Genomic DNA, 16,789 nt, shown 5'->3' with positions numbered 1-16,789 from the left:
AAGTGAGATAATGCCTCTTCGTCAGATTTAAGAGACATTGGATCATCGATGGAATCTTCAGGAGGCGTCCTAGCTTGTAGGAGCTTCTGCGGGAGGTTTTTGGCGCACAAGGAACATGGTGATGGGGAGTTGTGAAGGCTGTTTCTTTTTTTGTACAAAAATTTGTACACGGACATGAGACCATCAAGACGATTGCCAAATTGGATAGCTCTGACCATGTTGTCATCAATCCAAAAGAAAGCTGGAATGAGCTCGCAGTCTTCTTCTTCGTCTTGTTTCTTTGAGTTGAGTGGGCGGTCCCTTCCCTCCGCTTTCGAGTTTTAGCACAAATTTTGACATTTTATGAACATTGTTTTATTTTGGAGTCCTCTTCTGTTATTGAACCAATCAAATTGAAGGACATTTTCTGCTAAATGTTGCCCCCATGTTTATGAAATGTTCTACAGTCTAGAACAATTTTACTCTAGGCTGATTGCAATTCTGAGTAAAATTGCAAATTTATACTAAGAACATTAAAGACCTCACACAAGGAGGAGTTTACAGAATTTAATCTTTAATTCCATATCTTATGCCAGGTTCTAGACTAATTTCAATTCTAAGTAAAACTGCAAATTGTACACTATAACCGCTTCGTGGTGTAGAGATTCACTCGCCTGACTTCATTGCGGGCAGGCACGGGCTCGATTTCCGCTGGTGGCGGTGTGATTGTGAGTGCGGATGGTCGTTTGTCTCTCTGTGTGCCAGATGGCTGACTGGCGACCGGTCTAGGGTGTAGTCTGCCTTTTGCCCAAAGTCAACTGGGTTAGGCTCCAGCAACCCCCGCAACCCTTTCGAGGATGCGCAGTATGGAAGATGAATGAATGAATTGTACACGATACTTGTATAATGACAATTCAAGCATTCAATTCAATTCAACTCGATGTAGGGTTTCGATAAAGTTAAATCAGACGGCACTGTTGGAACGATAAGCATATCGAAAGGTAGTATAATTTGATGCCTCCTTTAAAAACTGGCCCATCATCAAGCTCAAGGTGAGACTAATAGCATTGTAGAAAAAGTTCACGAAGTCAGCTGAATAGTCACATTATCCTAAGCTACTCTTTCAATGCTTTTTCAACATGAGCTAAACACCCAGCTGTTTAACCCTATGACATTAGCATACACTGTGTGGGTGCATAAGGGAAGGGGGTGAAGTCCATCAGGTTAACCAGGGGTCATTTGGGAGCTGTTATTTTAAATGTTAAAAAATGATGTAGTACAAGTACAGTTAACACTGACGGAATTTCTGTTCATGAATTTGTCAAGTCCATATACATTAAGGTAAAGGAATTAGTCAGTTTTTTTTCACTTGATTAGCAGAAGTTATCCTAAAGGTGACTAAGTGTTGAAGAGTGGTGTAGATGTTCACTCGCCTGACGTCAGTGCGGGCAGGCGCGGGCTCGATTCCCGTTGGTGGCAGTATGATTAGGAGTGCGGATGGTCGATTGTCTCTTTGTGTGCCCTACGGCTGGCCAGTCTAGACCAGTCTGTAGTCTGCCTTTCGCCCGAAGTCAGCTGGGATAGGCTCCAGCAGACCCCACAACCCTTTCGAGGAGGTGCGGTAGATGAATGAATGAATACCGGATTTTCTCGCATATAAGTTGCCCCCACGTATAAGCCGCCCCCTTAAAATGGCCTTAAAATCATTGAATTTTACAATTTCTCGTGTATAAGCCACCCCATAAATGTGTTGCTTTGAAGGCAAAATCTTAAGAAAAATCATCGCACGTGGTATTTCTGAGATGCTGTATGAATCCAAAGGATCCTTTGCTGCATTTCAAATTTCGAAAGGGTGTTGCCTGCACGTGGACGAATTCAAAAAGGAAGTCATTATCAGAGGGGGGACATGGAAAAGGAATATATTCATTCACATGCAGATTTTCACAAAAATAATATATGCACAAAAAACAAATATGGATACATACAGAAAAAAACAGTTTTATACTAATTAATCCAGTAATGGTTGTTTTCTTACTGAAAAACTGAAAATAACCAACAAATAGTAAATGTTAATTTTCCGACATCCCCTGGTGAAAAAGAGTATAGCAACATTGTAAGTCTTGTGCGCATTTTTTTTGTTACAAATATGGCTTATATGCGAGAAAATACCGTCTGTATGTGTATATGTATACATGTTTGTGTGTAAATTTACACACACATACACCAACACACATACAATACCTTGACATACACACACACAATACCTTGACATACATGTGCCCCAACATACGAGAAATATCTGATACGAGTAAAATTCTGTGCAAATATTTGCCTTGAGATATGAGACAAATTTTGAGATACGAGCATACGAGACAGCCAGGTGGCCAAGACGCGAGAGGCTGCTTATGATAACAGCGCACTGTCTTTCTTGCCGCATCTCCCTCGTGTAAAGATATCTACGAGCACTGAGTGGAGCATTGCATTTTTTCCATGTTTTTTTTTGGGGGGGGGGTCGTTAGTCAGTGCGGAATTAAGGGAAAAACAATGGGTCCAGAGCAAGCAGGTGCAATGAAGGGCAGTGTGAAAAAAAGGCGTATGATGAGAATTGATATTAAGCACGAAATAATCGAAAAACATGAGAGTGGTGTACGCGTGACGGAGCTGGCTCGCCAATATGAGAGGATGACCCGGACAAGTTGGCAAGTGGTCGTGCGTTTTGGTAATATTTTGAAGGGGCGACAAAAGCAAACAACCCTAGATAGGTTCATTTTAAAAACTCTGACAAAAAGTGAAGGTGGAAGCAAGGCAAAAAGAGCCAAACCTTATTTTTAAGTGTCTGTATCGTGATCTAAGTTAAATTTATGTTTGTTATGTTACGAGGGCATTCTCTCTCTCTCTCTTCCCCCCCACAATCCGCGTTGTACTGAATAATGTTTCATTTTATTATTGAAATTCATAACCATATTTGTTACTCTGTTAGTAGGTGGTGAATTGCAACCAATAAAAATGTTTTTCCTTTGTAATATCCTGTTTTTGGGTGTTTTTACAGAGAGTGGGAACGAATTAATTTGTATTTAGGTCATTTCTATGAGAAACGTTGATTTGAGATACGAGTAAATCGACATACGAGCTCAGTCCCGGATTAAGCTCGAATCTCAAGGTATTACTGTATATACCGTATTTATTAGAGTATAACGTGCACACGTGTATAATGCGCACCCATAATTTGTGATTAAAAATTGGTATAGAAGAGGCATTGATCATCGATGGAAATCTTCAGGAGCTTTTGCGAGAGGTTTTCGATAAAGCCAAGAGCTTAGTCATAGGGACTTGTGACCGCTGTTTCTTTTTTGTACAAATATGCATTTGTACAAGGACATTACACTGTCAAGACAATTGCCATATTCGATGGCTATCACCACCATGTTGTCATCAATCTCTAGGACCCGTTAAATTGTATATTTTTGTGTTATTGTTTGGTTTGCAGCTCTTGGACCTGTTTATGGTGTGGGACTGGTCAACTTACCTCGCAGACTACGGTCAGCCAACCTCCAAGTACCTTAGAGTTAACCCAGCCACCGCTCTGACTTTACTTGAGAAGTAAGTGAAGTGTTTGTGTTACCTCTACCACTATAAAAATAATTGGTTCCAGAACTTGTTTTGTAACTTGGATTTTTAGTAAATAGAGCAGTATTTTATATGTAAATTCTCTGATTCGTTCCAAGGTCTTCAAAAAAAAACCTTTAAAATGATCAGTGTCCCAATTTGTTATGAAAGATATGACATACACACATAAATCTGAGAAAATGACTTGATAATTTATCTGAATGAATAAAAAACATAAAATATTTTCTATTCGTGCAGGTGCATATGTGTAAGAAGGAAGCTAACGACAGGCAACAGACAAAGCACACGAACATGCAAATAAACTCGCATCGACACAAGCTCTTTGGAAATCACAGAGAAGCCATGGCAAGGAGCTTTTAATGCTTCCTTCTGCTTCAATATCATAGCGATGGTCTGCGGGTTACGGCCGTATTGCTTTGCAATATCAATCATGGATGGATAACAGGGCCCGCTTGTTCATTTCATTCACACCAGTAATTTTAAATAAAAAACAAAGTTGCTTTAACCACACTCGAAATAAAAAAAACCATCGAGAGTAGTTGTTGGAAGAGAGCCATCCCTCTCTCTCATTTCTGCATGTTTTTAATTAGTATATCTTTTGGTGGGACAACAGTGAAGAAATGACGCTTTGATAAGATGAAAAGTAGTCACTGGAGAGCTTGGATAAACAAAGAAATGTATTTTATCTTCAAAATAACTCAAAACACTACAATGCATGTGTGACATGCTACCAACAAAAGTAGGTACACCCCAATTGAAAATCTAAAAATTGGACGCAAAATGTATTCAAAAATAATATATTGTACTCTTCATATGTTTGCTACCATACATGCTTCATACCATCTGAATCAAATACAGTAACCCCTCAAATATCCTGGTAAATGTAGGCCAGACATTGGGCCACGATGATCGAAAAACTGAGAAGTAGGATCACCCCAATTATTACTACATAACCATACTATGTTATCATGCCGACAGCTCTTCCAACTTATCGGGGCGGAACTCACTTTCCTCATAGTAATACCGTAATTACTCGAATATAACACGCAGGTTTTTGCAAAATAATTAATTCCAATAGTTGGGGGTGCGTGTTATAATCAAAAACATTTTTTTTTTTTTTTTTTTTTATTTTTTTTTTTTTTTTTTTTTTTTTTGTGTCTTGTTACATGGCCCTTAGCCTGGTGCTTTTTCTTGCCAAATAAATTGAATTGAAATTGAATTGAATAAAATAAATTACAAATTTTCGATCGAAAAAAGCATTGTCAAACTCACTTTGACGCACGGATTTTACGTCATCTCGTAGAGCCGACGCACGGATTTTACGTCATCTCGTGAAGCCGACGCACGGATTTTACGTCATCTCGTAAAGCCGAGACCACCACTGCCCCCCTCTAGCCTCGTACCCGTCTCAGTTCACCCTCTCTCAGTTCAGTGTTATAATCAATAACTAAAATAAATTACAAATTTTCGATCGAAAAAAGCATTGTCAAACTCACTTTGACGCACGGATTTTACGTCATCTCGTAAAGCCAATCGGATGATGTGTTGTGGGAGGAAGAGGAAGTGGATGAAGGAAGCGTGGACGTTGATAGGATTCTCAACAAAGAGATGTATGAGAGGACAGACAAAGAGAGAGAGGAACTCTTCATTTGAAGGATTCTAATGAATAAATTTGTTTGAACAAAACAATCGTGAAACGAAGAAAAAAAGGTAAGATTTCTGATTTTCGTCAGCGGGAAATTTTAGGTGCGCACTATATTCGAGTACTGCGTTTTTCCAGATTTTTTTGGCCCAAAGTTATACCTGCGTGTTATTTTCGAGTGCGCGTTATATTCGAGTAATTACGGTAGATGGAATGATTGGTCTGACGTGTCGCTTCTTCTCCCGGCACTTTTGTCCAGCTCTGGATTTCCAGCGGAATCGAAGTGTTGCTCTGTCCGCTGTGTATTGTTCACAGCTGATCCCATGTATATGACAGTGGAGGCATGGCTGAATGGTTCCAAAAAAGAACTAGCAGAAACTATGCTAATAGACCAAAGAAAGTTGTGAAAAGTACAAAGCAAAGTAGAAAGGAAGGTATTAAGAAATATTAAAAAGTAATTAAAAAAGAAAGGCTGTAAAACACAGAAAACGAGTAAGAGCGGACGGAGCTATTGCCACCGGCTGCTGCCTAACGGCGCTATCTTGATATATATACAGTAAACCCTCGAATTTCGCGGCTTCACTACATCGCAGATTTTTTTCTGGGAGGATTATTTTTTTAAATTATTATTATTTTTAAAGATTATAAAAATGTGAAAATCCATGCTGAAACTTGCGAGGAGAAGCCACTTCCCTGTCCTCCGCTTGCTACTAGGACTCAGCACTGAAGTCAAAAAATATTTTAAAAAAAAATAATATTTTTTTATTTTGTTTTAATAGGGGTGACCCTACTTTGCAGTTTTTCGTGAATCGTGGCCATGTCTGGTCTACATTAACCATGATATTCGAGGGATTACTGTATATTATTATACTATATTGTATGTGTGTGTGTGTGTGTATGTATGTATGTATGTATATATATATATATATATATATATATATATATATATATATATATATATATATATATATATATATATATATAAATTTCAGGTTTTGATTATATTGTTTATAGTATTTATCAACAATAAATACAGAGCACTTTTTCAACTGTAAAATAACTGCCTCTCCTTATATTGCTCTTTTTCTCAAGGATGAAGGACAACAATAAGAAGAACAATATCTTCTCTCAGTTCAGGAAGAACGACAGAGACAAACAGAAGCTTATAGAGACTGTAGTCAAGCAGCTAAGAAGCCTGGTCAATGGCATGTCCTCCTAAGGTCATGTTGTATGTGTCACTCATCACAATCACACATACACACACACTAAAACTGCAAGGATCCATTATGGCCAACACTTTCAACCGATGAATGAAATTACATACTTCCAAGAATAGCCCACAATTTACAGTAACTAATACATTAGGGCCAACTAAAGGGGTCCCTTACATAAGGTGTCCCAAACGTCATAGTTTTTGCATCAGTTATGAGATCTTATCTCCAAACCAAGCGACCTGAGAATTCTGTTCGCCAAAAACTTGAATTTGCAGTTTCATTAAGAAATAGACTTGCTATCTTTCAAAAGCGAGTCTGAAAGGCAGATGCAAACTATCCATTCATTCATTTTCTGAACCGCTTTATCCTCATTAGGGTCGTGGGCCAGAGGCGAGGGACACCCTGAATCAGTGGCCAGCCGATCGCAGGCCGCAAAGAGACGGAAAACCATTCACACTCATACTAAGGGGCAATTTAGAGTGTCCAATCAGTCTACCATGCAAACTCCACACAGGTGGACCGACCTGGATTTGAACCCAGGTCCCCAGAGTTGTGATGCTGACATGCTAACCACTCCGCTGCCAGGATGCCTAGATGCAAACTAGAGTGCAAAAAATAGTGCAGGCAAAATCAAAGAGCAGGGAAATCTTATCTCTTGTATTAACACTTAAAATTGCTGCAAACAAAAATTTATTCTGTACCAGCAATTCAGCATTTTCTTTTGGAACTTACAGATACTAGAGGGGTCTCGAGCCAGTCACAGGGAGTCATGCCCTATAATAGTGTCTAAGTTTTTTCTTCCGGGGGCCACTTTCAGAAAAATCAAAGAATACAGGAGTCCTAACAACTTTTTGAAAATGGAGTAAAGATTTCTTTTTTTTTTAAAAAAGGTTGGGATAGGTTGAAAGTTGAAATGTTCTTTATATTAACTGTTTCTGTGCCATTGATCACAATAGACATCAAATTAAGTGATTCTTACAAACTAAATTAAAACTTTTCAAATTAGTTTTTTTACTACTGAATGTCCAATTCAGTGAAACCTGGAGGATGGGTGTAATAAACTTCTGTTCATTCGCTGCTTGCCCTCCCATTTCAAATGGATTGAATGTCAAGCGCTATTAATGACAGCCAATGAGTTAAAATGGTGGGAACAAATTGGTGCATTTTTAAAGTTTTTTTTTAAGATTATACAGCGTGACCCCAAAAAAGATTGGCAGAAATGAGGAAGTGAAATAACTGCAAGACAGCAACCTTGAGCAAATGAACTACCCTGGGTGAATTTTGGATGAAATTCACAGTATCCCAGCTGAGATGTGGCAGCGGTCAATGTGGAATAACAACAGCAGATTTTAAGAATGCATTCGTCCAGGAAGACGCAATCGGACGGACATAATTTTAAACAAATTAAAATTATAGGTTTTATTCTTCATGAACAAAAAACATTTCTCCCATCACTGTTGATTTTATTGGATTGTTCAAAGGTTTTTTTGTGTGTATGTGTGTGTCAGAGTCATCCTGTATATATCTACTACTACACTTTCAGTTTGTTGCCCAAAGCAAATGAAAGTTTTCCATTTCACCCCGTTTTTTGCTTACACCAGCCACTTTCATGTATTTTCTTTTAGGTCGACCCCTGTTCCCTGGCAGTTCCACCTTCCACAGCCTTTTACCCATATAGTCCCTATCTGTCATCTGGACATGTCCAAACCATCGAAGTCTGGCCTCTCTGACCTTGTCTCTAAAACGCCTTCACTGGCCCTCGTAATTTCTCATTTTTAATCCTACCCAACCTGGTCACTTCTAAGGAGAACATCAGCATCTTCATCTCCGCTACTTCTAGCCCCACCCATAACGTTTTAAACTTCACGCACACAGGGCACCATCAATGCTCAAGTATGGAAATCATGAGCCAGTGGCACACTGCACCTAAGTGTAGCCAGATTACAGAGACTCCAAAACAATTACACCGTAAATATAACCCACCCAGTTCGGCGTGTTCCTCCCAATCTATTAACACGCACGGTCTCATGCGTCTCAATGAAGTTTCCCGACCTTTGGGATGCTTGAAAAGTGGTTCTCATACGTTTTCATTGAAACGAGTACAGCCATTTTGATCTCTCGTTTCTAATTGAAATGAGAAAAGTCGTGTATTTCTTGTGCAACAATGAAAAATAAATGCAATTTGCTTTTCATACGACAAACAAGGCACTGGAACTTTGTCAATTTCAGTGTGAAAGCCGCTCAGGTCGATACATGTTTGCGTTTTCTTTTTCGAGATTTGGGACACTTGAAAAGTGGCTGTCATAACACATTTTCTTCGAAACTAGTACAGCCATTTCAGTCTCAGCCCCCTACTTGAAATAAGATAGGTAATCATAATAAAAGATAAATGCAATTGTGCTGGGCAGTTGTTTGCTTTGCCGTCGTCTTGCGTTCCCCGCCTCTCTCTTTAGCCGTCGTGGACGTCATCTGGAAAATTACTATTATTATTTTTATTATCTTTTAAACAAATTTAATTGCAAAATTTAAGATATTTACTCTTTCATTTTATTTCATTAGGAATTGATTTGTTTATTTTTCTTTTCATGCACTATTAAAGAATGTAATTGGAAGAATGTCATTTCTGTTTACAAAAACAAATAGACAATAATGTCTTGAGAGACTGATGTTCATAAAAGTGAAAATTAGCCTTATCTATCCTATTGCTTGTTTTTCCTATTGCGCGCTTGTTTTATGTCACACTAAATCTATTTTTTTTTACATCAACTGTCAGGATTTTTTTTTTATTGGTATCTTCTCAAATAGGTTGCCAGGATTCCAAAGAATCACTGGCTGATTAATCGGGACAACTGATGCACTGTCCAAAAACAAATCACCGATGATAAATAAATCTAGGAAGAAAGGTTGTGTAAAAATAATAATGAATAATAAAATCACAGAAAACTGTCACTACAGTGTAATGCACCTGCAATATTGCAACAAAAATATCGTGAAAATACATTCCTTTTAGTAAAGCTTGAATTTCCATTGACAGCACTGTAACAGTGTTGAGGGGAAAAATGCTTAATTAGATTTGAGTGGTGTGGTTTGAATCAAACCTCCACCTGCCGCCTGTTAGAGTGTTTGAGCAAAATGACATTGAAGCTTAAATTGCCACCAGGTCAGTGCCCTAACTGCTTTAAGAAATCAAAATTGAAGATTGTGATTCAAAGAGGGTGCTTGCCCTCTACTGGCTAACTCCTTTCCTACAGGCAATAATTGATCCACAATTAATTAAGGCAAAGAACAAAAATAATAAATTCGGGCTCAAGGATCAATGCGTATACACTCCTAGAATACATCTACCAAATTTAATTTTACTACGCCCATGAAAAACCAGGGAATAACTCAAAATGATCATCTACACACCAACAACATGAGAATGGACTTGGCAGACCTTTAGCCTGTACTAAAAACAGTAATAACTACCAACGCACTTCCAATGGGTGTCAGTTATTTTCATCTATCGTAAAATTGTTGTCTTTGCAATTGAATGTGATCTGCTGATGTATGAAAAATATCTGTGGATATTGAATGGATTCTCTCTATATGCACAATCAGCATAATACAGTAATACCTTGACATACGATACTTCAACACCAGCCGAAACCTTCAACGTCGTGGCTGGTTCGATAATTTTTAAAAAACGAACTGAGGATACACTCGTTTGTGAGGCACGGGCAAGCAGCGTCGCAGCGAAATACATTAACACCTTTGCCTTGGTTATGGGACAATAAGGTTACATCCATTTTTAAGTGTGTATAGTAAGTGAAGTTCAATTAAGTTCACGTTTATATTATGTTACGTAGTGTCACAGAAGTGTAGCAAAACAAACGTGTCGTCTCCTCCGCTGTTAGCCGCTACCATCTGTCTCAAAGGTAAGAACTCCGTACAGTACTGTACTCAATAATGTCACATTTTATTGCGGATCATAAACACTAGATAAGTATTTGTTACTTTGTGAGCTAGGTGGTAATTTAGAACAATTAAAAACATGTACCATATTTTCCGCACTATAAGGCGCACCTTCAATGAATGATATACAGTCGTACCTCTACTTACAAAATTGATTGGTTCCAGAACTTTTTCCGTATCTTGAAAATTTTGTAAGTAGAAGTGTACTTTATATGTAAAATCTCTAATTTGTTCCACGGTCAATGTGTCCCAATTTTGTATGAAAGATGTGAGGAAACACAAAAATGAGAGAAAATTATACGGAAATGATTTCTTAATGTCTTAAAATTAATATAATGGCCAAAAATACTTTTGAAAATGTGCTGAAATAGTTCCCTCCGCGGCCGTTATATTTGGGAGACATAATACTCGTGTTTGTCCGCCAGATGGTGGCAAGAGCCTGTTCTACCAGGGCTGAAAGCCGTCCACTTTGTAGTACTACAAAAAATTGACTTTTACGGGTGCCCTGTGTGTGTGCTTGTGCGTGTGTGTGCTAGTGCGTGCGTGTGCGCACGTGCGTGAAAATATGTGCCGCATTGCATTTTTATGTTGCTCTAAAGCAGGGGTCTCAAACATGCGGCCCGCGGGCCAACTGCGGCCCGCGGGACGATAATTTGCGGCCCCCGTCTTAATATGAAAGATCAATTTTTTTTTTTTTTTAATTTTTTTTTAAATTTTTTTTTTTTACCCCTTTCCCCATGATGGCGCCGTTTAAGTGGCAGCCAGTGGCAGTAGCTCTGTCCACTCATGTTTTTCTTGTTTTACAGCATGTTTTACATGAAAAATTAGAGGGAACATTGACATGCACCTGCTTGTGGCAGGTGTGATACTGGTGTGCCGATAGCGAGCAATGATGATGTCGTGACCGGATGATTCGCCTAAAGACGTTTCGCCGACGGACTTTTGACAGACGGACAGGTCGTACTAGTATGTTAGTTTAATGATTAAATACAAATACTAGTATTTGTATTTAATCATTAAACGCTGTTTTCAGCTGGATTTGACCGAATTTGAGAGCATTTTGAGCCGTTTGGCGAATGGACATCTATAGACGTTTTTTTGCCTCCATCGCGATATCATCCAGTATTTGTATTTAATCATTAAATGCTGTTTTAGGATGGATTTGACCCGATTGCTGTCATTTTACGGCTCGGTTCTGCTACATCTGCCTGCCCAAGAGTGCTTATTCCCGGACTGCCATTGATGGTAGACGAACATTGATTTTTACTATAATTTGGACAACACCGGCGGCGGGCCGGATTAAAAATCCTAACGGGCCGTATATGGCCCGCGGGCCGAGGTTGAAAAACTTGTACACACACGATCCGGCGGGGCGAGCGTTCGAATCCCGTTTCGGCGGAACCTCCGTTCGGCCGAATGAACGTTCGGTGGAACGTCCATTCGGCGACCTGCCCGTCTGTCAAACGTCCGTCGGCGAAACGTCTTTAGGCGAATCATCCGAGTACCGATGATGTCGCTCACACTGGTACTCAGTGCGCTCGGGGAGGTTGTCTTTCTGCTCAGACCAACAAAAAATTAGAGGGAACTTTGGTTCGGAGCTGAATGAACCAATCACGGTGAGGTATACGGCTCTGGAGGGCGGGACATCGGCCGGGCTGTCCAGTGCCTCGCTCACTCACTCATTCATTCCTCCAATCAGCTGGGCGGAGGAGAAGCCGTGAGGCAACAGGATCTCTTCAAGAAGGCTACCAAAGACAGTAATGCAGCAGTCAAAGCTAGCTACGCCGTTTGTGAGTTGATTGATCCTGTGCTAAGTGATCCCAAATGGCTCATGGACTTGGCTTTTCTTGTTGATATCACACATGAGCTTAATGTACTGAACAAGAAGCTACAAGGCCAGGGGCAACTTGTCAGTGCTGCCTATGACAACGTGAGAGCATTCTGCACTAAACTTGTGTTATGGAAAGCCCAGCTCTCTCAGACAAACCTTTGCCATTTCCCAGCATGCAAGGCTCTCGTGGATGCAGGCACACCATTCAGTGGTGAGAAGTATGTTGAGGCCATTTCGAAGCTACAGGAGGAATTTGATCACAGATTTGCAGACTTCAAGACACACAAAGCCACATTTCAAATTTTTGCGGACCCCTTCTCCTTTGATGTGCAAGATGCCCCTCCTGAGCTTCAAATGGAGCTCATTGACCTGCAGTGCAACTCTGCACTCAAAGCCAAGTTCAGGGAGGTGAGTGGAGAAGCAGACAAGCTTGGGCAATTTTTGAGAGAGTTGACCCCCAGCTTCCCTGAACTTTCCCGAAGGTTCAAGCGGACCATGTGCCTTTTTGGGAGCACATACTTGTGTGAGAAGCTCTTCTCCACCTTGAACTTCAATAAGTCCAAGTACAGGTCCAGACTTACTGATGAGCATCTTCAAGCTCTACTGAGGGTCTCCACTGCTTCCTCCCTCAAGCCAAATGTGACTATGTGAGAAGAAGCGCTGCCAGGTCTCTAGCAGCAAGGAGTAGGCAAAAGAAGCCGTGTTCAGAATATTTCATGTTCAATGTTCCATTCAAGTTCAGAAAGTTAAAGGTTAAAGAGCTGTTAATACAGACATTTGAAACGGAATAAAAATAATTCATTTTCTCTACTTAGCCAGCCAGTGTATATCTACTGTATGCTCATTAGTATTATTTGGTTTTATATTACTGATTGATTTATTTTTTATTCATCTTTAAGTTAATTTATTTAATTCATTATTTTTTGTTAAAAAATAAAGGTATTTGATAACGTTGGAATGTTTTATCAGTGCTTTTCTTGTGGAAATCCTGATGCGGCCCAGTCTCACCGAGACTCGGCCTCTAGCGGCCCCCAGGTAAATTGAGTTCGAGACCCCTGCTCTAAAGGGAATGTCAGAGGGTCAACCAAACTTTATTAATAGATTACAAATCAGCTTTCTGACAACTCCATTCACTCCCAACATGAATAAACAACAGTTTTATTATTTTCTCTGAGGTAAAGTATTAGTATTTTCGTGACACAGCAATAGCATAATAACTCATCTTGAACAGCTGGGCGAATGCGGCATCCAACACGCCCAGCTCCGTCTCATGAAAGTCGTCATTAATCAAGTCAGCAATTCCTGCTTTCCTGAAAGCTCAGACCACAGTTGAGACTGATATAACAGCCCAGCCATTTACGATCCACTAGCATAGTAGCACAAGCACTGCTTACCGTAGTTGCGAGACCTGTTGCGGCTCAATATTGATCCATATAAAAGACGCACCGGATTATAAGGCGCACGGTCAGCTTTTGAAAAAAATTGAAGGCTCTTAGGTGCGCCTTATTGCGCGGAAAAAAAACGGTATTTGCATTGTAATATCCTATTTTTAGTTTTTTCCAGAGGGTGGGAACGAATTAATTTGTATTTAGTTATTTTAAATGGGCAAATTTGATTTGAGATGCGAGTATGTTGACATACGAGCTCGGTCCCAGAACGCATTTAGCTCGTATCTCAAGGCATTACTGTATTTGCCAAAGTTTGATGAGTAATATATTGGTCATTTTATCATGTGTTAATGGGCAGGAGTACTGCAATATGATTCAAAACCTTCACCATGGTTACAACCATTTTTTTAGAATTCTGTCTCGAGATGGTAGCAATGTGTTTTCATTGATAATTTGAATCATTACACTTTCTGTTATTACTGTTTGCAAATTATACAATTATACATTTTCCAACCCCAAGTAGTGTTTTTTATTTTTTTATTATAGGTACATGGGAAGTTGAATGCATTTTTGTTCTATAAAGTTGCTTTCTAATGTACAAAAATTCTGTTTTAATCTGAGGAGCTGTACTTTTATTATGAATCTGTAATTTTATTATGAATGTATACTTTGTATATTTAACCGGTCAAGAACTTTTAGATTTTACAATTTGAATTCTCTATTTTTGTTCTTCAGGGTAAGATAAGGATTTTAAATGTCTATTCATAAAGAATACCAATAACTACTTGGCTTCTTGACAGGATTACTGGCAGACTAATGCTGAATCCACTCTTTTGATAATACATTACCATTTTCATAATGCCATGTATCTTGCATTATTCAGACGTAATTTTTTACTGTCAAATTAGCTTCTTTTTTCATTACTGTTCTACATTTCAATTATTTGTTTGTACACTCCTAAAACTATACGAACAATGAGTCCTCCTATCAATGACACTCAAGCAATCAACACTTCGGCTTTGGCTGTTAACCTGTCGTCCAATCAGATAGCTAAATTGTATTAAAAAATCATTTTCAATGTGAACAATGGTAACTGATGTACTTTGTTGTCTAGGGTGTCCTATGCCATCTCATCTCATTTTCTAAACCGCTTTATCCTCACTAGGGTTGCGGGGGGTGCTGTAGCCTTTCCCATCTGACTTCGGACCAGAGGTGGTGGACACCCTGAATTGGTGGCCAGCCAATCGCAGGGTACAAGGAGACAAACATTAATGCTTACACTCATACCGAGGGGCAATTTAGAGTGTCCAATCAGCCTACCATGCATGTCTTTGGAATGTGGAAGGAAACCGGAGTACCCAGAGAAAACCCACACCGGGGAGAACATGCAAACTCCACACACTGGATTTGAACCCAGGTCATCCACTGTGAGGCCGACACACTAAACCTATGCCATTTGTTACTTAAATCATAGAATGTTGCAAAATTTCTAAATTCTATTTCGTATTTGGGATTTTGCTAATAAAATCTGCATTTATAAGTAGCTATAAGTATATCCACGGCCGAGAGTTGAGAGAAACACAAGCAACTATGATGCTGAGATAAGATATATAAAGGAACTAACGATATGGTACAAAAATGTGCTGTAATATCAAATGTAATTTTTCAGTACGAGCATAAAATAGCAATTTTTCTTCATTCATTTTCATCATGTGAAATTAACAATGCTGACAGCTGTCTCTAGCATGTCTATCATTACCTCTTGTATTTGAAATTGAAAATTGGCCACCTGATGGTGTAGAGCAGGGGTCCCCAAACTTTTTCTTGTGAGGGCCACATAACTTTTCCCTTCTCTGATGGGGGGCCGGTGTCAGTTTGTAACAGAAAAAGTGTGACGATCGTAGGGGAGCTTAATTTTTTTTATTGTTTTCCAGAAAGCCACACATAACCAAATAACCCTTTCCAGGTTCTTTACAGAAAAAAGTCAGGAAACATATAATAACACTATTAATGAAATAAATAATAACTAAATAACCCTCTCTGAGTTATTCACAGAAAAAACAGGAAATAAATAACACTATTTATGAAATAAATAATAACTAAATAACTCTCTCTGGGTTCTTCATAGAAAAAAAAGCCATGGAACATTAACTTTCTGTTGTGCCATGCACAATCTTCTCCCTTTGCTCTGAAGTTTATGCACGACACCACAACCGTCATTACAGAATCACGTCAACATTTTGCAGCACAGTGCTTGGTGGTGAATTTGTCAGTGGACTCGTAGCGGGGCGGTGAGACCCCTTTTTTCCAACTCCCGGTTCATGCGTCCCATTATTAGACCGCGAGTTTCGGCCACCATGCTAGGAGCCCCGTCAGTCGTGATGCTAGCTAGCTTTGACCAGTCCAGGTCCAACTTCTCCATGGTTTGGCACACTTTGTCAAAAATATCCTCTCCCGTTGTAGTCCCTTTGATACTTTGGAGGGCTGCCAGATCCTCGCAAATCTCAAAGTTTGCGCTAACTCCACGAATAAAAATGAGCAGTTGCGCTGTGTCTTGCACGTCCGTGCTTTCATCCAGTGCTAATGAAAAAAAATCAAATTATTTCGTCTTCTGCTGCAGCTGGGCATATACATTACTCCCGATTTCTTCAACGCGTCTGGTCATTGTACTCACCGACAGACTTACGGCATTAAATGCATCTTTCTTCTCGGGACACACCTCCTCCGCGACAGTAGCCATACATTTCTTAACAAACTCTCCGTCAGTGAAAGGCTTACCGCTGCTTGCTATCAATTTAGCAACCCAAAAGCTGGCCCGAACGGATGCCTGGTTCTGCTGAGATAGTAGTCCACTTTTTCGCTTTGAGAGTTTGTCTGCTCGTATTTGGCCTTGCAATCTATCGTACTTGTCTTTGTGACGGGATTCATAGTGTCGGCAAAGATTGTATTCTTTGAATACCGCCACCGTCTCTTGACAAATGAGACAAACAGCCTTTTCTTTGCATTGAACAAAAAAATAATCGTTTGTCCACTCCAGGTTAAATACCCTGCATTCTGAATCAATTTTTCTCTCACCTAACTTTTTCGCCATTATTCCGTTCTCAAACAGGTTGCAGTTTTAATATGCTTGAATAGTCCGCGATGGTCCCAGGGC

At 39.6% G+C, this 16,789-nt stretch overlaps 1 protein-coding gene across 6 annotated transcripts in view; it reads left to right on the top strand.

Moving 5' to 3' along the window:
* Positions 1–11,037, top strand: part of exoc6 (exocyst complex component 6) — a 73,526-nt gene extending 62,489 nt beyond the window's left edge. For 5 of the 6 annotated variants that reach the window (XM_077625367.1, XM_077625365.1, XM_077625366.1 and 2 more), the window contains 2 exons: positions 3,467–3,579; positions 6,341–7,538. In XM_077625367.1, coding sequence (XP_077481493.1) covers positions 3,467–3,579; positions 6,341–6,467 — 240 coding nt within the window. In that variant the 3' untranslated portion in view covers positions 6,468–7,538. Of the gene's footprint in view, positions 1–3,466; positions 3,580–6,340; positions 7,539–8,087 lie in introns of those variants that run through there. The other variant, XM_077625364.1, reaches the window with a different exon arrangement.
* The last annotated feature ends 5,752 nt before the right edge of the window (positions 11,038–16,789 follow it).

Source organism: Stigmatopora argus, chromosome 18 (genome assembly GCF_051989625.1).
Source record: "Stigmatopora argus isolate UIUO_Sarg chromosome 18, RoL_Sarg_1.0, whole genome shotgun sequence".
Lineage (NCBI taxonomy): Eukaryota > Metazoa > Chordata > Actinopteri > Syngnathiformes > Syngnathidae > Stigmatopora > Stigmatopora argus.
Note: the sequence above shows the minus strand (reverse complement) of the source record. Positions and strands in the feature narration are given on the sequence as shown.